This window comes from Miniopterus natalensis, chromosome 3, assembly GCF_054644295.1.
Source record: "Miniopterus natalensis isolate mMinNat1 chromosome 3, mMinNat1.hap1, whole genome shotgun sequence".
NCBI classification, from domain to species: domain Eukaryota; kingdom Metazoa; phylum Chordata; class Mammalia; order Chiroptera; family Miniopteridae; genus Miniopterus; species Miniopterus natalensis.
In genome coordinates, this window is record NC_142083.1 from 94,067,706 (window position 1) to 94,088,807 (window position 21,102).

The following is a 21,102-nucleotide window of genomic DNA, read 5'->3' on the forward strand; positions in this document are numbered from 1 at the left end:
TGAGGAAAATAGTGCCCAATCTCTGAGAATGTTTTCACAGCAAACATAGGTCCACAGGCAGGCAGAGGGGTGCAGTTCCTGCACTTACGCTGATGGAGTTCAGGTGCTGGAGGAAAGTCAATTCTGTCTCTTTATTGGGAGAGAAGAGCTTCCCGTGTCGGCTGTTGGGTGGCAAAGTTGTTGGGACAGCAAAAAGGCCACCATCTGAGTCACTGCTTCCTGTATTAGAGGAACCAGCCACCAAGAGGGGTCTTGGAGGGTTTCTCAAACCTAGGAAGAGAGAGGGAGGAGTGAATACAGCTACACTCACCCAGCAACATCTCCAGTGTGAATGGAGTCTACTGGGAAGAAAATCAGGAAAACTCCTGATAATCTGTTCAGTTTCCTGGAGAGGAGTTCCCTTTCTCTTAGTCCCATAAAACCTGCTTTTCCATCTTTCTCCTGCAAATTCTAGTTTCCACCCTGAGTAGATCAGAGCTCTTCCCAACAGGATAAAGAAACTTTACCATCTTGTTTGATCCTCAATTGGAAGGGCAGCTATGCGTTCATTTTTCAGAGCTAGAAGAACCTACTAGAACATGTAGTGTAGAACAGAGGTCAGCAAACCCTCTCTTTAAATGGCCAGATAATAAAGGTTGCTTTGTGGGCCTACAGCCTCTGCTAAACTCTGCTCTGCAGCTGTAGTACAAAAGCAGCTACAGAAAACATGTTTATGCACCAGTGAGCACAGCCATGTGACAATAAAACTTTATTTACAACAAACAGGTTGTGGGCCATAGTTTGCTGATGCCTGGTCTAAATCTCTAATTGTACAAAAAAACAGACCCAGCGAGAGAGGAACAGAATATATTTAGGAATCACTATTTTGGGACTCTGCTAGCTGTTTCATTATCATAGATGCTGCTGCAAAGCACCTTTGACTCATAGTAGAATGGGTCTCCTTCCCTTATTATTTACTTGCAAGGGTGTGAGGTTACACTGATACTCATGGCATCCAGAGACCAGGTCTTCTAAGCACTAGCTGGATTCTAGCACTGGTCTAGAAGCATCTTCAGTTCAGAAAGGATGGGTATTAAAGGGTACATGGAATTACAAAATTTTAAAAACAGAATGCAAAAAGACTATATAACCTACCAGCTAGCCCTACCATCGAGCACCATGCCTATGCCTGTGAGAACCAATTCACAGTGTCTGCTGCCCTCCTCAGGAGCTACAGCACGGAAACAGGATCAAGGTGGAGAAAACAAATAAGAGCTGCAGGAGGTGGAAAACCTGACCCCGTAGCAGCCCCATTTTCTTGAAGGCCCCTATGAAGTGCTCTCAAGGAAACAGAATCTTCGAGCACTTAACAGGCAGGCTATTGGCAACACAGTAAGTTAGAGAAAACATAATGCTTATGACAGTCTCTGACTGGAAAATAACCCTAAAGCAGTGATTTTCAACCAGCATGCCTTTTCAATCAGTGAGCTGCAACCATTTTTAAAACATGCAATACCTGACTAGTCAGAGGCACTTGACCTCTTCTCCCTCAGATTGTCAAAAAAAATAAATGACAACAGCAAACACAACAATAGCTGTCCATGTGAATAAAACAACATTACACTTTTTTTTGGTCAGATCGGCAAAAAATATATTTTTTGGTGTGCTTGTAAAATTTTAGTAATCAGTTTATGTGTCATGAGATTAAAAAGGTTGAAAATAGCTGCCCTAGAGAACCATTCACACACCAAGACACTAGGTCTTTTCAGACAAAAAGTTACTGCAGGCTTTGGGACACCCGTCTGGATCAGAGTAAGAACAGAGGCAGGACCAAGGCCTCTTGTGTGATGCACACTGGTCATCAATGCAGAGACCCTGGCCAGTGTGGGAAGTTTAAGATATTCAGGACAGCCGAGGTTCTGCAGCAAGAAAGTCTGCCTATGGGAGCAATTACGACACTCTTCATGCCTGGTATGGAGGCCTTCTTGGGCACAGGACACAAAGAAACATGCCAGCCCCCAGCCCCTGCTGTCCCTGCATCCCCGGCAATGCCCATCTCATCAGGTCAGTCTCAGGAAGTTATAGGACTTAGCTGGGTGAGAGGAAGGAGGGCTCAGGGACATCTGGCATAGACTTATGCCAGGGACACACAGGGCAGGGCCGCAGAACACATGCATGTTTATTCTTCTACCTTTAAAATTCATTATTCTAGCCATGAAAATTATTAATCTGTTTTACTATAAAAATATTAAGCAAGGAAAACTGATGCCTCAGGAAATAGGTCAAGTTGATCCTGGTTTTATGTACCCAGTAACCCAAATAAGGACCCTGAATTAAAATGTCTCCCAGATATATAACTGGGGCAAAGGAACACAGTGGACTGGCAGGTCAGACCGTATCTTTCCAAGGCTTGTGTTATAGTACTGGGACAGCCCTGAACTTGGGCTTCTTTAATCTTTTAGGTGTAAAGAAAAACAGCCTCTGGAATATTCAGAAAGAACCAACCATTCTCAGACTTTAAGCCACCAACTCAGCAAGTTATGGAGGCTTCTGCTAACTTCACAAAGCACAATCCCCTAAAAGTGAATGGACTACCCTATGTTTCCACTGGCTTATGCACCCTACGACCCCAAAGCCCTTGGTGACAGGTCCACACTCACCATCCCCTTGAGGAGGTGGTGATTTCTGTTATCTTCACCTCCCCCACTGAGCCATGTCTGACTGGGGCCCGGCCTCAGGTATCCCTGTGCCTTCAGCCCTAGCACAGCCCCCATGCCCAGCAGGGCATCCAGGATAGTGGGGCCTGGAGTGAAAGTGGCTAAGCCTCACCTGAGGAGGGGCAAGGCGCAGAGCTGGTAGAGAAAGTCTTGCTGTTGCGAAGGGCAGACTGGTTCCGAGGGCAGCGGGGACTTCGGGAGCTGATGTTCACTACCTTCCCAGGGGGGGTTGTCGACTGCTCCTCCTGGGCGGGCCTCACTGAGGCCATGGAGCTGGCATTCGATTCTGGAGCCTAGGACAGAAATGGGCAGAAACAACAGCCAAACTCAGCCTGTGAACAATGGTTCTGGAATGAGTGCCCAGGAGTAGGAGGCACAAGAACTCCCTGAATTCAGAGGGACAGCAAAGGCTAAGATACCAGGCTTCCATGATGGCAAAGGTCAGCATCCCAGTCACTCAGCAGTGCCAGTGTTCAAAATCCCCAGTCAGGTAGGCACTCAGGGGAACCAGGCTCTCCCTCCTGAAACCTCTGTCCTCGCTGCCCATAGGCAGGTGGCATGGACAGGCAAACTATCAGGGAGTGACGGGAGAAAGGGACACATGGCTGAAAGCAGTGGGCACCTCTGTCTGCCCAGGAAGGGCTCTAGCTGCCAGAAGATGCTAAGTTGCAAGGGACAGTAACTCGCCTTTTAAAAAAAGCAAGCCTTAGATGACTGCAGTGGCTCCTTCTGATTGTGAGTCAGAGAGACATACAGATTTAACTTCTAGAATGAAACGCCATCACAGCTGAAGAGCTCCCTGCTGAGTCAAAACCCAAACCCCAAGGGTTTCATACACTGCTGAGGCCACTGCCTCCACTCCTGGGTCCTCGACAGAACCCCCCCCTTCCATCCAGCTCTGTTCTCATCCTGGTGACTTTACTCTGTCCTCATTCCTTCAGGTGCCCACACCCCAGGCCCACCTGGGGGAGCCTGCCAGTGAATTACAGAATATACGTTTTCAGCACAGCCTCACCTGCTCTGCTTGCTCAGGGGCCCCACATCTCCTCCTGTACCTCCCATTGCCCTTCAGCCCCCAGCCCTGACCCACCTTCTCCTTCTCCTGCCCCGTCTCTTCCTGCTTAGCTCATTCAACCCCACTCACTATTCAATTGCCCAGCTGAGGGCCCAGCTAGCCTCTTGTCAGCATCCTGACCCCCAGGACACTTGCTTATCAGCAGTTCACCCAAATCTCAGCAGGAGGGAGACCCAAAATGCAGTCCATCTCACATTCAAGGTCCCCATTCTCAGCTGGGGCCTCTGGTCAGTGGTTCTTACACCTGAGTGGCATCAGTATCACTTGGTAGAGGGTGTCAAAACATAGTCTATGGGGGCCCAAGAACCTGCATCTCTACCAAGTTCCCAGGTGATGCTGAGGCTGTTGACAGGGGACACACTTTGGGAACCATGGCTCTGAGCACCCTGCAATGTTTCCAACCGGCTCTCCTCTCCTCCGGTTGAGGCCAAGGCCACTATCTCAGCCATGTTGCCTCCAGCCTTCTCAGGAGCCGGTCTGCTCTGGCCTCCTCCCCTAGGGTACTGGGCATACTCATGGGTTCCCCCCCCCCCCAGTCTCCTATCCTAACCCCTCCAAAAGACAAACTTGAAAGTGTTTTACACTAAGCACACACCGCTACTTCAGGAACAACCTGCCTTAGGACTCTGCTTGTGTCCAGGAGAGCCTACGAGACTTTTCCATCAGCAAAACTCTGCCCCGTTTGCGGCTCCGCTTATCATCCTCCCCTGGTGGGGGTCACAAGCTATGGCTGCCTGGCATGACCTCCTCCTCCCTGGGCAATCACAGCCACTCCCTGGACTCAGGGACCACCCACACACCCGGAGCCTGCTGAGGAACCCACACCACTTCAACTAGCCATCTTCTGCACAGCTACCCATGGAGGTCTGCCTGTGGAGGCTTCCTGGCACAGCCCCACACAGCCAAGCACCACATGGTGCAGCTCTCAGCCCCAGCATCCCATTTGGCCCCTCCCAGTTCCACTCCCTCCATCGAGGCTATGCCACCACTGTCCTCCCAGGACAGGCATTCTACAGTGCAAACTTGACCTTGTCATTTCTCTGCAGAAACCCGCCGCACTGCTGACACTTAGAGAAATCCCAATCTGGCTCAGCTCCTGGCCAAGCCTGCCATCTCACCTCTGTACACTGTCCCCTTGGGCTGGCACGCTCAGGGCTCAGCAGAACTGCTGGGGCCTAGCAAGGCCTAATAAGCATGGCCTGTTGGTCACTGTCCTCTTTTGAGCCCTGTGTGAGCCAGGAAGGACAGGGCCCTTGCCTGGCAGGGAACCAAAGCCCTGACCAGTGCTCAGCATGGCCCTGCTCGATAGAACAAAACATGGTCTGTGAGAACCTCTGCCTTCCTGGTTACTGGGGTCCCTGCCTCCTGCCCTTCTCTAAGAAGCCTGCAGGACTCCTGGCCACCTGTTATGGGGCCAGGCCTGATTGCCCTTCGGGTGCCATCAGGGCCATGCCCGACCCTCACTCACCAGTCTGGGGTTGACCTCAGTGGAGATGAGCTTCAGGAGGCAGCTGAGAAGGCGCTGCTTGTGGAAGGCGGCAGGCGGGGAGCCACTGGGGGCCTGGCCCTCCGGCCCCAGCACAGCCAGCCAGTCATACTCCAGCTGCAGCTTGCTGGGCTTTCCCATCATGAGGTAGACTTCGGCCAGTGTCAGGCTCTCAGAGGTCTGCAGGTTCCAGCCCTCTTCTCGGAGCTGCTGGGCCAGCCGGCTGGCAGGGACATCTTTCGGGGGCTTGGCAGAAGGCTGTCCCTGAGGTGGCAGAGGGTCCGAGGGGCTCACCTTCTCCTGGGGCTCTTCCACAGAAGCATCTGCCGAGTCTTTAGTGCAAACATCTGGCTGGAGCCCTGGGCTGGACTGAGGCTCCAGGCCAAGTAGGCTGCGGATGGGGGACGGTGCCCTGGTACGGGCAAGGTTGGCCACCTCTGCGCTGCTGGGGGCGTGAGTCTCTGGGGAGAGACACGCCGAGGGCCGAGAGTCTGCACAGTGGCACGGCTCAGGGATGATGAGGTCCTGGCAGGACTTCATATAGCGGGGAAAGGGGTCCAGGAGAGAGAGATCGTCCTCTAGCTCTGGGAGCTGGCCACAGGCACAGGTAGTGGCTCCAGGCTCTTGGGCTGGGCCATCCCCACCCTCTACAGGAACCGCCAAAGGGGTCTTCTCAAGCCGTACCCCAGTGTCCTGGAGCCCAGGGGGAAGCCTGTCGGGAACGTTCGGGCCGCTGAGGTTTGGGGCAGCCCCCTCCCCAAGGGCACTTTCCGGGGAACTCTCTCCAGAGCTCTGAGAAGCGTCCATGGACGGAGGAGGCCGCCCCCCACCCTTGCCTTCGGTGCTGCCCCTTGGGCACTTCACCTGGCCTCTGGCTGTACCCTGCCCACTCTGGATGCCTAGGATCTGAGCTGGAGGCAGCGTGTGAGCATCCTTGGAGCTCTGTTTGCACCGGCCACCCTCCTGCCAGTGCACCGTGCAGAAGGCCTTAGAGTGCACCACACGGGCCACTCCCGGAAGTGGGGTCAGCGTACAGTTCTCCCCCGGGAACAGGTGCAGCACCACTTTCTCCTGTGATGGCTCCACAAACGACTCCTGCAGCTGCCGCTCCGAGAGCGTCTTTCGCTGAGTGTACAGTCAAGGAACCACCTGCAGCAGCAACTGGCCCTGGGCAGTACAGGGCCTCAGGGAAAGCATGACTCAGGCATTTCCTTCTTTAGGGACTTTACTCCCAGTACACACTGTCCTGGCTGGAGACTGGGCAGAGCTGCAAGTTGGCCGAGGAGGAGATGCCTGGAACTATCCTCAGTCATTTCAACGAACCTGCTCGCAGGGATGCTTGCGCCACACCCCACAGGTCAGATGGTGGCTACTCACCACATGGAGGGCTGCTGTGACAGAGTTATAACACTGCAAGGTCTGAAACGGGGCTTACACCCAAAACCCAGAGGACAAGGGGCTGTGGGTTTTAGTTCTGGCTCTCTGCCATCATATGGCATAGCTGCTATGCCACATGGGCCCCTGTGCAATCCTGGGAGTGAGAGGCAGGACGGACACCATTTGGAGGCAGCAGGTGCTACGGAATTTGATGGTGGTAGGGCGGGGGGGGAGGGGGGTGTGCTTTAGTAGGAAAAAGATACAATTCGCACTTCATGGAGCTCCCACTTCTGCTTCAAGAATTCGATGAGGCTGGAGACCTTCCGATGGAGCTCCACAATCATCCTACAGGAAACAATAGATGGGAAGAGGAAAGCTCTTACCACAGGGATGAATCCTTCTAAAGAGCCCCAGAGGCTGCTGGCAGCAAAACAATGCCATAGAGAATAAAGGCATCTAGGGAGGACACTAAGGAGGGGTCAGAGCCACGATGTCCAAGCAGGGCTGCTGACTCCTTTTCTTAAAAATTAAGCTTTTAAATTAAGATAACTGCAGACTCACACGAAACTGAAAAACAAAGCAGAGACCTGTGTATGCTTTACAGTGCAAGCTCTCACACAGAATATGGACCTTGGCACAACTCACCAACCTATTCCATTAAGTGCCTTTTGGGTTCAAGAAGGGGAGGTCTGGCCAGCCTTAATCTCAAGAAAATAAAAATACATATGGGAAGAATGAAGCACGGACACACTATAAAGTGGATGAGCTTCAGAAACATAATGCTCAGTGAGAGAGGTCAAGGAGGAAGGACCATAGTATGAGATTCTATTATGCATAACATCCAGAACAGCCAACTCTATAGAGACAGAAGGTACATCTGTGCTTGCTGGAGGCTGGGGGCTGGGGGCCAGGGGCAGGCGATGAGAAGCAACTATTTAGTGGGTGTGAAGTTTCCTTTTGGAGTGACAAAAATGTTCTGGAACTAAATAGAAGTGGTAGTTGTACAGCACTGTGAAGGTACTCAAATGTCCTGAACTGGAAACCTTAAAATGGCTAATGGTTAATTCTATGTTATGTGACTTTGACCTCAATCTAAAAAAAAAAGTATGACTAGAAAATTGTCTGTATCCACAGTGGTGCTCTGTCCATAAATCAGACACAAATCTTTAGGAAAATAGTAAGAGAGAAATAGAAAGGGGCTTATAGGGGAAAGATGAGAGAAAGACGCTACAGAGATTAACCTGCGAGACTCATGTCTCCAGGCCCCCAACAACAGTGCACTAACCCCACACCCTACCCCCATGTAATTTTGGAGCACTGGGTAAAATGTGCTCACCCAGGGGTCCATGAAGGAGCCCAACCACCACCCTGTGTCCATATCCCTCGCAGCTGGCTCCCTGCGGAAAGCCAAAGGCAGTTACCTGAGCCTGGGGTTCTGGGAGAGGCTCTGTACGCGGGCCCAGGCATGATTGTTCCTTGGCTGTAGCTCTACAGGGACTCTTAAGGGCAGACGCACTGGCTTCTGGTCCTCTTCGTCACTCAAGCCTGCAAGAAGAAGGGGCTGTGAGAGCCTGGCAGATAGACTGCTATGCAGAAGGAGAACCCCTTGGCAAGACAACTCAAGGAGCTGTGGGCAAACTGCCTGGGAGGGGGGAAGCAGTGTTGGCTGAGAAACCCGCGAGGACTTGTGCCTAGGAAAGTGCCAATATGGTTACTAGAGTACCCACAAAGCCAGAGTGATGACTGGGCTACTCGAGGCCACAGGACTCACTCGTGACACTGCTAACACTCCATCTGAATGCTGTGAGTGGACACACTGCTTTGGATCCAAGAGTTGCCCATGGGATTGGGAAGGCTTGGACACAGAGCTCAGTCTGTACATTGCTAAATGGAGCAGAACAGAACACCTCCTTGACCCCACCCCAGCCCACCTTCTACATACCATCTGGGTCACAGAGCTTCTTCAGGGCTCGGCACATGGGAGCTTTGATGCGCAGGTTTCTTCCTTTGTAACGTACTGTGGTGGCCCTGGGAAAAAATTTTGAAGAAATGCTGAGACCTCTAAATGAATAATAGTTCCCTGCCCAGAGCAGGGAGGGGAGGGCCAGCATGTCAATACACATGGAGCTCAGAGCAGGCGAGGGCCCTGGCTGGGCACCCATCCTGGCCTTCAGAGCTCCTGCTCAGGCCCATGACTCTGGATGTCCCAATAGTTTCCCAATTACACCTCACACGGCAAAGGGGATGCCTGCTATTCACAGGAAACTTGCCCTGTCTCCTGCTTGGTGACGGGTGTAGCATCAGCCATTGTCCTACCCACCGGAAAGCCCATGACAATGGAGCCCCACTCAGGCACCAGGTAATGCACCCTTCTCTCCTCCTCCTCCTCAGGGTCCTTTGATGGTAGGTTTCAACCCATCTCTATGTGACCTCAACCCAGCTCTGAGACCGCATCTCCAAGTCAGCAATGTCCCCCAGCTCCTCCGTAAACCACTCTCTCAGGACCTGGGGATTCGGGGCACTCATGGCCAGCAGACACGGGCATCATGTATTTGTTCTCCCTCAACTGACCTACAGGTAGGCTGAGTCAGCGCGGCATGCCTCAAGTCTGTCTGTCACAGCTGTTGGTGACCCTGAACGCTGCTGTGGCAGTTCATATGTTAGAATTAAAGAAATACTGTAAGTGACTACAAAAGCCACAAAAATAGTTCCTTCTAAAATACACGTTTAGAGTGCTTTGGAAATACTCAATAAGGATAGACTGTTTTTAAAAAAATGGCAGTCATGTTAAGTATGGGCAGGACAACTATGAGACTGAGGGTCACCTGGAAGCACTCTGCAGTCCTGCTACTGTGGGTCCCTATGTTCTTGTTCCACTTGAAAATGGTTAATCAGCCCTGGCCGGTGTGCTCAGTGGTCAGAGTTTTGGCCCACAGTCAAGGGCACGTACCTGGGTTGCGGATCCGCACCCCCAGTTGGGGCGCATGTGGGAGGCAACCAGTGGATGTGTTTCTCTTACATCGATGTTTCTCTCTCTCTTTCTCTCTCCCCCTTCCACTCTCTCTGAAAAGCAATGGAAAAAACATTCTCATGTGAGGAGGGAGGGAGGGAGGAAGGAAGGAAAATGGTTAATTGCAAATGATACATCTTGGCTAGAGCTTCTAAGATAAAAACAACCCAGAACTCTGAGGATGGGCCCCAGTCAAAGAAAAGGCCTTGGCCAGGCACCCTGTGGTTGGTAAACAAATGTAGGTTTATGTTTTTAAAAAGGTTCAAGGTCCACGTATATTGTTTTTATGACTGTGTTTTAACCAACTTTGCAAATTGGCCAACTCCCAGCTGCGGCCCTAAGAAGCCAGCTCCCCCTATTCTGTCAGGAGGAGAGCGAGAGTCCGCATGAAGAACCACCACGCTCCACTGAGACCAAATGTTTGAGTCTTAGCCACCTGAACTCAGGGAGACAAGGGCCACAAGGTACTACAGTGGCAGTGTGAATGTGAATGATGCTGGAAAAGGGTTGCAGAGGAGGGAGGAGAGTTTTAAAAGAGCAGTAATTAAGCTCCACATCAGTTCTTAAACAGCCTCCCCCAATAAAGGGCTCTGGGACAGGTGGACTTTTCTGCCCATCATCACTTTTTGTTGCATCTGTCTCCAAACAAAATAAACCAGTAGCAGGCAAGACTTAAAGAGCAGGTGGAACTATCATGTGGCACCTGTGTTTGTGATAATCACATTTTCCGTTAAACTGCTATTTTGTGACTTCCTTTTTTTAAAAAGTGAAATCAAGCAGCCCCACTTTTATGACTAGATAACCATTCTGAGAATACAATCCCTTTCGTTTTTTTGCAAATGGAAGTTCTGTGAGTAGCCTGAGGCTGGAACCTGTGCAAGGTAAAGCCATGTTCAAGTTCACACGGAAAAGGCCTCTGAGGCCGGGCCTCAGTCCTGGGAGTGGTCGGTACTCCCCACCTTCACACACCAGCCCCATGGCTGAAAGACTGGCGAGACTAAAACAGGCCAGGCCAGCTTGACCTCTGATGGGATGTAACAAACAACACAGAGGATTCTATCTGACCCCTGCATTTGAGCATTACTTTGACAACAAAGGCAACAGAGTAATTCCTCCAAGTGCACGGGAGTCTGGCTTTTCTGAGAGATTTATCTTCGTCTCTGTAAAGTTATTTGATAAATCCAATAAGCATGCTGCTGTGTCTGTGACCAATATATAATAAGATTTAATTTTGGAGATTTTCTCAATTCATTTACTCCTTTATCTCACTCTATAATTTTATAACAAAAGGAGATTCACAGTTAACCGAAAAAGGCCTGCCTGAGAAGCACAGACAGGAAGTTGGTTAAACACAATGTTTCTCTCTCATCAGATTGCTTTTTGGTCTTATCAAGGCACTGTATAAATTTCCCCTCATTTGTTTCACCTTTACAAGCTTTTTGCTTTGTACTTAAAAACTGAAGTTTATTGGTGAAAGAATGGACACAAATTAATAGAATAGAATTAAAAGTCCGGAAAGAGACCCAACATAGTACAGTTAACTGAACTTAGATGACGCAAAAGTGGCTAGAGGAAAGATGCCCCTTTCCACAGATGAGGCTGAGACAACTGGATACCCAGAGGCCAAAACAATGAACCAAGGTATAAACTTCACATCATATACAAAAATTAATCCAAAGTAGATCATGGATTTAAACGTCAAACTATAAATCATTTAGAAGGCAACAGGTGAACGTCTTTGTGACCTTATTAGGCAAAGGGTTCTTAGATACAGCACTTTAGTCCACGAAAGAAAAAGATGGCAAATTGGACTTTATCAAAACTAAACACTTTGCCTTTTGAGAGACACTAGTAAAGACAATGACAAGACAAGTCACAGACTGGGAGAGAATTATTTATAAGCCACCTGACAAAAGACTTCTGACTAGAATATACAAGGCACATTCTAAACTCAAACATAAGAAAACAGACACAAGATTTGAACAAACACTTCACCAAAGAATATATACAAATGGTAAAGAAGCACAAGAAAGATGCTCAACAGCATTACTCATTGGGGAAATGCTAATGAAAGCCACAACATACCACCACTTCACACCTGCAGGATGGTTCAAAAGAACACGGAGTGTGGGGAGCAACTGGAACTCTCCCTGCAAAGTTCTCTCTCTTTTTAATATGTTTTGATTGATTTCAGAGAGGAAGGGAGAGAGAGATAGGAACATCAATGATTAGAGAGACTCAATGACCGGCTGCCTCTTGCACACCCCCCACTGGTATGTGCCCTGACCAGGAATCGAACAGTGACCTCCTGGTTCATAGGTCGATGCTCAACCACTGAGCCACGCCGGCCGGGCTGGAAAGTTCTGGCAGTCTGGCAGTTCCATATAGAGTTAGGCACACACTCTCCTCCTCCTCCCCTGAATGTGCCCAGGAGGGGGATGTTAAAGTTGCTTATTCTCGATAAACAGCCGTCCCTCTGGCAGATGGATAAACAGACCACAGAGCAGCCACACCGGAGACACAACTCTGCAGGAAAAGGCATGAACGGAGTCATGCAGCCAATGGACGGATGTCAAAGTGTATACTGCAGAGTGGAATAGTCAACCTCTGAAGGCCACGTACCGTACTGTTCTATTTAGGTGACATTTTGGGAAAGGCAGAACTAGAGGGAACAGAATAGCTCAGTGGTTGCTGGGGTGGGCATCAGGAGGTACACGACTCTACGCATTTGTGAAAACTCAGAGCTGTAAGTAAAAGAAGCTGGTCTGAAAAGGCTACCTGCTGTATGATTCCAGTTCTAAGACTTTCTTGGACAAGGCAACTATGAATACAGTACAAAATCAGAGCTTGCCAGGCCGCAGGGAAGAAGGGGATAAAGTGGTAGCGCACAGGGGGTTTCTAGGGAAGGAAACTCAAGGATCTTATAACAGTGGATACAGGACATTGTGCATTTGTCAAAACCCATAGAATATACACCACCAAGCGTGAACTCTAATTAAAACCATGAACTTGTGAACCCTGAGAAAGACGGTACCTACTAAAAAGGGCTCCTGGTGGCTAACTGGGCTCAAATTGTAAGAAAACAGAGCCTAGCCCTGGCTGGTGTGGGTCAGTGGTTAGAGTCATCCTGTGCACCGAAGGGTCATGGCATATACCCAGGTTGCAGGTTCAATCACCAGTTGGGATGCATGCATGAGGCAACTGATCGATGTTTCTCTCTCCCTCTCTCTGGAATCAATGAAAAACATACCCTTGGGTAAGGATTAAAAAAAAAAAAGAAAACAGCCTAGCAGCCATTTCTACACAGGAGCCTGTCATGCAATCTGCACTTCAGGGAGAAGCCTGCACTGAACTGCCTGCCTACACTGTGTTTCTGCTCTCAGAGCCAGCCCTTATTAAGAAAAAGTTCCTGGAATCCCATTTCAACCAATAGGACTGAGGCTTTCCCCATTCAACTGGAGCTGTGCGTCTCCAACCAACCAGAGCAGCTCTATTCTGACCAATCAGGACAATGCCTTTTGAACCAATCAGACTGCAAGGATTTGGAGTCCTCTTTTGCAGGAGAGATCAATCAGGGACCAGGGGAGGGGACTTCTATCCATATAAGCCAGCTCCCTTCTGGCTCTGAGAATACACTTTCTCTTTTCCCTGAAGACCGAAGACTGTGTTTCCCTGGCTGAGCTGAAATACCAAAGATGTCTTGCAGAGCAGAGCAGCCCAGGCCAGAGCTGACTGGCACAGAACAGAGCAGACCAAAGCACAGCAGAGCAGACCAGTGCAGTGCAAAGCAGGCTGGCAAGAAGGGAGCAGAGCACACCATCACGGAGCACAGCAGAGCTAGCTGGAGAGGGGCTGGCCATGCTGTATTGAAACTGAGCTGTTTCACACTGAATACAGTTTCCTTCTTTACCACACCCCAAACTGGGGATTCCTGTTGGCACTGAATGTTGCTAACAACCATCAGTTGACAGACTTTAGCTAATAATAATGCGTCAATACTGGTTTATCAATTCTAACAAATATATCATTTAATACGAGATACTTATAATGAGGAGAACATGTGCTGAGGAAGGAGGTAGACAGGAAACCTCTGTACTTACTATTACATTTTCCTGTAAACCTATAATGGCTCTAAAAATAAAAGTGTGCTGTTTTAAAAAAAACTTATAGATCTGTAGATAAGTTCTGCAGTTCTTTTTGCTGTAGAACTTACAGCAAAAAGTATATAACTTAAAATATTTTATATTTAAAAATGGATGCTGTACACCCAGCCTTGTTCCTACACAGAATTAGAGAGATGCTTTCATCCAGATTGAGGGGTTCTGCTACCCTGAGACTCTTGCCAAGACCACCAGGATCCCCAGATTCCTACTTGGTCTACAGAGGGGCCTGGCCCAACCCTCCCACCCAGCTCCACTCCTCACCCTTGCCCATCCCTGTCCATAGACACCCCCCAACATACACACACACCCCAGGAAGATGATTTCTATTCAATGAACTTCATTAGCTGCCCTGCCCCAGCTCTAACACCACTACATATACAGCACCCATTTTTGTGCCTGGCATATGTGGGTACTCAGATCCTTCTAGAACTTATCAATGAACATGCCATGTAGTAGGCTTTCTGCCTCAGGTCTCTTCATGGCTACAAACAGAATTCTTTTCACTGACCTGGGACAGCACTTCATGCTGTTTCAAACTTTTTCTCAGGTGTCTCGGCACCTCTCCAAGAGATGACAACGTAACAGATAGGGCACCTGAGCCCAGAGCAGCCAAGTGAGCAGGTGAGGCCCCCGAGTAAGAGATGGAAGCACCCGTAATGGGTTCCTCACAGCTGGCTCACACACTCTATCCCAGAGGCAGCACTGCATTCGCCCACCAGTGGCTGAAATCCTGTTGAAGTGAGCAAACGCTCTGTTGGCACAGCCTGAGTGGATCTCTGCTTCCTTAGCCACCTCTCTGTCTTTTTCACTTATGTACTATATGAGGGCCATGCAAGCTAGCTTGACACTAGTCTCTACAAAAGAGAGCATGTAATTCTCTTCACTTCTACTGGTAAATTCAGGTGAAGGGTATGCAGGTGGCTGCTGTGCTATTCCATCAACTTCTCTGATATTTAAACTTTTTCACAAAAAAATTTTATGAAAAATTTAAAAAGCAGCTGTCTTGCCCTAGCCAGTCTGGTTCAGTGGTTAGAGTGCCAGTCTGCAGACTAAAGGGTCTCAGGTTTGATCTGGTCAAGGGTACATACCTCGGCTGCAGGCTTGATCCCCGGACCCGGTTGGGGCAAGTGCGGGAGGCAACCAATCAATGTGTCTCTCTCACATCGATGTTTGTCTCTCCCCCGCTTTTCCACTCTCTCTAAAAAAATCAATGGAAAAAATGTCCTTGGTGAGAATAACAAAAATAATAATAACGAAATAAGATAAAATAACAGCTGTCTTGCTTCTTAGATACCGAAGGATTTGGTATGATGCTACACTGTCACAATGGAGAAAGCAGCCGGCAGCATTTAGAGTCAATGTGCTTCTCTACCCAGGACTGTGAGAGGGTCCCTGGGACTCAGACTGAACAAGGCTTGGGGCCTGGCTGGACATACCAGGCTGGAGTGGAGACCCTTCCTGAGCTACAGCTGGTGAGGATCCTGATTGGCAAGCACCAACAGCAAAGGAAGGAGCACTGTGCTGACAAGTCACACATGAAGGACACGTGACATCCAGACTTTGCTGTGTCCCAGGGGAGAGCCAGCAGCAGTCAGAAGGACAGCCCTGTCCCTCAGCAGCACTCCTGAGCCTTCAACATCAGACACTGGCATGGGGCCTAGGGGGAGAAGCAGGAGAGAAGCAGAGGGTGCCAGGCCCTATGATAGACAGTCTTCCAGTCCAGGGCCTCTCTGGGCTCTGCCAGAGCAACCCTGTTGGTCTTTGACCTCTGTGGTCTCCAGCCCCCACTGAGGGACAGGTTCCCCTCACACCACAATGCTCCAAAGGTCCCTAGAGGGTTTTGCCACTGGGCAGCAACAGCATCCACTCACAACAGGGCTCAGCCAAGGCTTAAGCCACATGTGTTACATTTTTGTTGCCAGAAATACAGATAAATGTATTTTTATAAATATATCCCCATAACGAAAACTTGATCATAGTTTAAAACTACATAAAAAGAACATCTTTCCCCAATATGGAATTTTTCTTTTTTGATCAAAGTACATTCTTGTTATATGTTCAAATTAACAAAAAAATGTATGAAGTAGAAAGTGTACCCATCACTCCAAGAGAACCCTGGTATAAGGTGGGGGTTTATGTGTCCAAATGCCTGGCTAGGGCCACGTAGCCACATGAGTACCTGCTCAGCCTCGCTTCCGAAAACAATCCTGCCTGAAGCCAAAGCAGCTCTTCACTCTTCGACACCCCTTTGCTAGCATGAGCACTGTTGTGATGTTCATCCTCAGAAGAACTGCTTGTCCTGATCTAATTAAGTCCTATAAGTGGGACTGCTGGGCTGGAGGGTTTACATACTTATGAGCGGGACATGTTACAAACTCACAGTCTGTTACTGCTGTTTGGAAACACAATCAGCAACAATGCTGAGACCTCTCCATCCAGTCATGAAACGTGATATCATTTTAATTTGCCTTTCTTCTTACTTTGAGCCAAGTGGAATGGGATTGGCGCAAGGGAGGGTTTTTGGAAGGCTGGTAGTGTAACATTTACTGTTTCTTAACCTGGGTGGGACCACTTTGTGAAAACTCAGGAACTATGCACTTAGGTTCTATACGCTTTCCTGCAGGTTTGTCATATTTCTATTTAATATTCAAAGAAACTGCATTGTGATTCTGATTGCAACTGCATGTACTTGTAGATTAATTTAGGGAGAGCAGACATCTGTATAGTGCCATGTCTCTCCATGCCTTCAACCTGGTTTACCACAGTTGGGGTAGATCTTGATGTGGCTGAGGTTGTACCTGTCAGGTGTCTACACTCTATGCTCCTCCCCACTCTCCTATACTGTCCTCTTTAGAAAGAAGTCACAATGAACAGCTCACACTTAAGGGAAGGGAGCTAAGCTCCCCAGCTTGAGGAAGGAGTAGCTACATAAATTATGTGGAATTCTGCACGGGAGATTTGCATCTATTTATTTATTCAATCGATGATTCTATCAGTACAGACTCATGGAAATCAATGTATTATAAAAGCTGTAAGCCAATACTGTATTACTAAGTAAGGAGTCAAAGCACATACATGATGTAGACACTCCTGAATCCCTACTGGTCCAGAACCATCCTTCCCATCCTCTCACCTGGGGCCTCACTGAGGCAGCTCCTTGCTGAGGCTGAGAAGTAGCAGCTCTGCTCCTGGGTTTACTGGTACCTTCAGACTTGCAAGTCAGAGCTTTGGTGCTCCCCAATCTCCAGCAGCCCCTAAAGCTGACTCTCTGGCCATTTTCAAGCTTATCAAAGCATGCCTTCCTTTCACCCCCGATCAGTAAGTGTCTCTCACTCTCCTATAGGACACTCTCCTCTCTGTGCTAACTACAAAAAAACTCCATCTAAGACAAAGCCAAGCAAACTCACTGCTTTTCCATCAGACTAACCCTAAACACCCAGGCATAGAGCCAGCAATACTCACTCACCCAACGAATCTGGTGGAACTGAAATAAAAGGTGAAGTGAGATTTGCCCCAAAAGCTCTCATCACAGGGAAGTGTGCTCCCTCAGGGGGTACCTCTTTCACCTGATGCTGAGACAGTAACATCAGAAACAATCGCAGCCAAGGATCTTTCCCCTACTTAACGAGGTTCCTCAGATACACCACCACTCAAACATCCCAGACCTAGGAGTAAACACAGCTTCCATATGACAAATGCAGGGCAGGTATAAGGGTGGGAAGGAAGACGGGATGCTGAAGCTGCAACAGGCAAATGGGGTGTGGGAGTGACAAATGACCCACAAGGCCACCACCGGTGGCCTCTTCCTACTCGCCTGATCATACCCCACACACCTCCAGGAGGCTCCCTTTGCCCAAGGCCACCAGTAGTTAAGACTACCCACACTCCTGGCAGTTGGAGTGAGTCGCTGCTCTTTTGCATGGTGGTGATACATATGTCCTAATTACTATCAAGACTGGCTGCAAAAGGGTGGAGGATCACAGAAATAAAGCCTGAGAATACAACATGAGCATCTATAAAGGCAGATGCTGGGCTGGAGCCAGAGCAGAAGCACACACAGTCAGCCACACCTAGCAGGAGCTCATGCCTGAGAAACGGAGCTTCCAGGCCATCCAATCCTAGGCTGGGGGAGACAAGAACAGGGAGAGATAAGAACCAGAGGTACAGGAAGGCAATGTCCTGTGGACGTAGCAGAGGCCAGTGAAGACTGTTCCAGGAGACAGCTCGACCTACAGGACAGCTGAACTATGACGAGCAGGGGTCTTGGGTAGCGGGGGAGTTCACCCAAGACAAGGAACAGACAGAGCGGTCCAGGTGAAATCACGGAAGCTCTAGTGGGGTGAGTGGGAGGGACAGGTGACTATTTCTAGTTCTATATTTCAGAGAACAAAGCAAACGCCCAACAGGAGCAGCTGGTGTCTCACAATACAATCTGTACTTACCCAACCTGAATGAGCTCATTCAACTTGGTGGCATTCTTGTCATCCATACCTATAAAGAGAAAAAAAAATAGACATGACCTTGAAGCAGTTAGGAGGACTGGTAAACATTCCCATATAATTAATTATATTCCTTGTAGAATCCAAACGCTTTACAGAATGTCTAAGGTCTTCCAAAGAAAACCTGTTAGCTGCAGCCCCTCCCTCAAAGTCAAAACTGGGTATCACTTGTGTTGAGGCTGCTGTCCCCACCTGCATGTCCTCTCCACCCACCCAGACTTTCTCAGTGGAACCACTATCTGCCTCTGCAGACACTCACTCCTCCCAAAAACTCTCTCAGACCCCAGGTTACCCTGAACCTCCACTCGTCCCCAACCGCCTAGTTCAGAGACTCCTTCCTCAGGGTAACCCACTGTGCCCTGTGTGCACTTCTCTTGCTGGGCTCGTGTTACTTGTGGGCCTGCCTTAGCTTTGAGCCCTCGGTTCCCAGGGTCTGCTGGATGACCAGCCCAGACACTGTGCATTTCCTTTGCCCTACTGGTACATAGCACTGTCCTCAGATATGTGAGAAAGCAAGTCTAGTAGTAACCAGGTAATGAAGGAATCTAGGTGATAGGCGTCTGAGTGCTCACTGTAGAAGTCTGAATTTTTCCATATATTTTGGGGGAGGGAAACAAGCCACAAACACACATCCAGACTGAAAATCAAAAACAAAGACAAAATCTTAAAAGCAGCCAGAGGAAAAAAGGCACATCCGTCCAGAGAAACAAAGACACAGATGTGACCTCTCACCAGAAACAGTGGAGGCCAGAGATGGTGGAACATCTTTAAAGCGATGAAAGGAAAAAAAACCTGTCAATCAGAATTCTACATCCAGCGAAAGTACCTTAAGTGTAAAGATTAAAGACTTTTCAGATATAGAAATAACTACAAGAATTCATGGTCAACACTATACAAGGAAGACTAAAGGAAGTTCTGTAGGCTGAAGAAAAACAGTACCAAATGGAAATAGATCTTCAAGAAAGGGACAGCACCAGAGAGGATGAACTTATAGACTTGCTCATTAAATAAGAGGTCACACGCAGACCTGCCGTCAGATGGGCATAAGTCAAACAAGCACACATGAGTGTAAGGGCAGTTGTGATGCTGCATGAAGGGAAGGTCTGGTGTGCTGAGTGTGGGAGACATGGTGGCCCAGCCTGTTGTGGAGGTTTGTAAACATTCAAGCTAAGATCAAAGGGTAGGTAGGAGTTCATAGGCAAAGAGGAGGAAAAGGCCCATTATCCTGTGTCTGGCAACATCAGACAGACAGACAGAAGGCCAGGTAGGTGGCGCAACCTCAACTTCAGGGTTTGAGTCACCAAACAGGGCACTGTCCAAAAAACTACCCTTCAAAAAAAAAGCACTCTGAACAAACCGCTGAGTATACAGGTAGCCATGGTGTCCCCCCTTTACCCTGTCCCAACACTGGTGCTGTGGCAGATGAAATAAGCACGGAGTGTAAAAATCAGGCCTGGGGGCAGCATGGGATCTTGTCATTTAATAGCCAATGATACCTAAAATCATTCGTTTTTCATCAAAATGGAATGAATGTCCTCACCCCCTTTTTTCAGACAGGAACAATGCCATCTCACATAGCTGTTACAATGTTTGATACAAGGTAATGTGTGTCAAAGGCCCTGGAATACATCTGGGACTCAAAGTCTACTATTTCAGGATTTGCATAGGCCTGAATATCTGTCAGAAAAAGGCATTAATAAAAAGCATGCTCTGACCTCCTGAGCACTCATTTTCTGAACAGCCAGAAAGAGTTAACACTGAGCAGATGTGAGAGGCTGCCATGTACAGGGCACTCCGCAGAAGGCTGCATGTGCAAGCATGTCCTTCTCCAAAAAGATTCATGAAATGACACAATAGTGTCCCAGCACATGGATCAGTGTGTGGGGGCTCAGAGGGAGGATGTGTGTGTGTGTGTGTGTGTGTGTACACACGTGTGAACATATGCAAGTGTGGTGTGTAGCTGGGCTGAGAGGGATGACTAGGCATTACCATCAGGATGGGAGCAGCTGAGCTGGAGGGGTGCCCAGCAGGGAGATGAGCTAAAGTCCAAATGCGGAGGCCCCTTGGGTCAGGGGGCCAGGTGATACCCCAGGGGTGGCAGGAAGCTACCCAAGGTCACAGAGCCAACAAGAGGATGAGGCCAAAGATTCTTGTGAAAGCAGAAACTGGCTGAGAGGCTCAGATGTGGCAGGAATGGAGGAGGGGCCATGGCATCACTGACAAAGAAGGTGGTACCAACACGCTGCCATGACCACAAACAATTTAGGTCTAGGACAGAGAGAAGGAAGCAGAAGAGAAAGTAGAGATTCAAGGGAGGTGGGGCCCTAGAGTCCCTTCAAAGCAGGAGCTGGGGGGGATTTACAAACAAGTCCTCAGACTGCAGAGGACAGAGTAGGGACCAAGACCCTTGTTCCATTCAGAGCCTCTTATACATTCTTGCCTATTTCAGGAGAGCGGAGGTTACCCAACATAAGCCAGATGTGCAGAGTAAGCAGTGAATGCCCTTCACCCCAGTCCTTCTGCTGCTTCCACACCCCCAGCCACGTGCCCACTCAGCAGTGACACGTTAAGTAACTGCTTAAGATGATGGCTATGGATGTATAACAGGCAGACAAGTGGCATCTGCAGTGGCAAGGGTGCACCCTCTTGTCTGTGGTCATGTGGGGAGGCAAAGTAGGGATGCAAGGTCCTGGGCACAGGTGTCCCAGGAAGGCCAGAGCGCCCTCTACATCTAAAGAGAATCTACTCACAAGGAGAAGATTGGAACAATGCAAAGGGAGGGACCCTAACCCTTCA

The 21,102-nt window shown here is 49.0% G+C and overlaps 1 protein-coding gene across 1 annotated transcript in view; it reads right to left on the bottom strand.

Annotated features, from left to right (window-relative positions):
* Window positions 1-21,102, bottom strand: part of CRAMP1 (cramped chromatin regulator 1) — a 62,325-nt gene that overhangs the window by 14,757 nt on the left and 26,466 nt on the right. The window contains exons 5-11 of the mRNA XM_016207989.2: window positions 18,250-18,298; window positions 8,577-8,662; window positions 8,056-8,179; window positions 6,898-6,979; window positions 5,240-6,382; window positions 2,809-2,989; window positions 89-270 (exon numbers count right to left, since the gene is read on the bottom strand). Of these exons, the coding sequence (XP_016063475.2) occupies window positions 89-270; window positions 2,809-2,989; window positions 5,240-6,382; window positions 6,898-6,979; window positions 8,056-8,179; window positions 8,577-8,662; window positions 18,250-18,298 (1,847 nt within the window). The remainder of the gene's footprint in view (window positions 1-88; window positions 271-2,808; window positions 2,990-5,239; window positions 6,383-6,897; window positions 6,980-8,055; window positions 8,180-8,576; window positions 8,663-18,249; window positions 18,299-21,102) is intronic.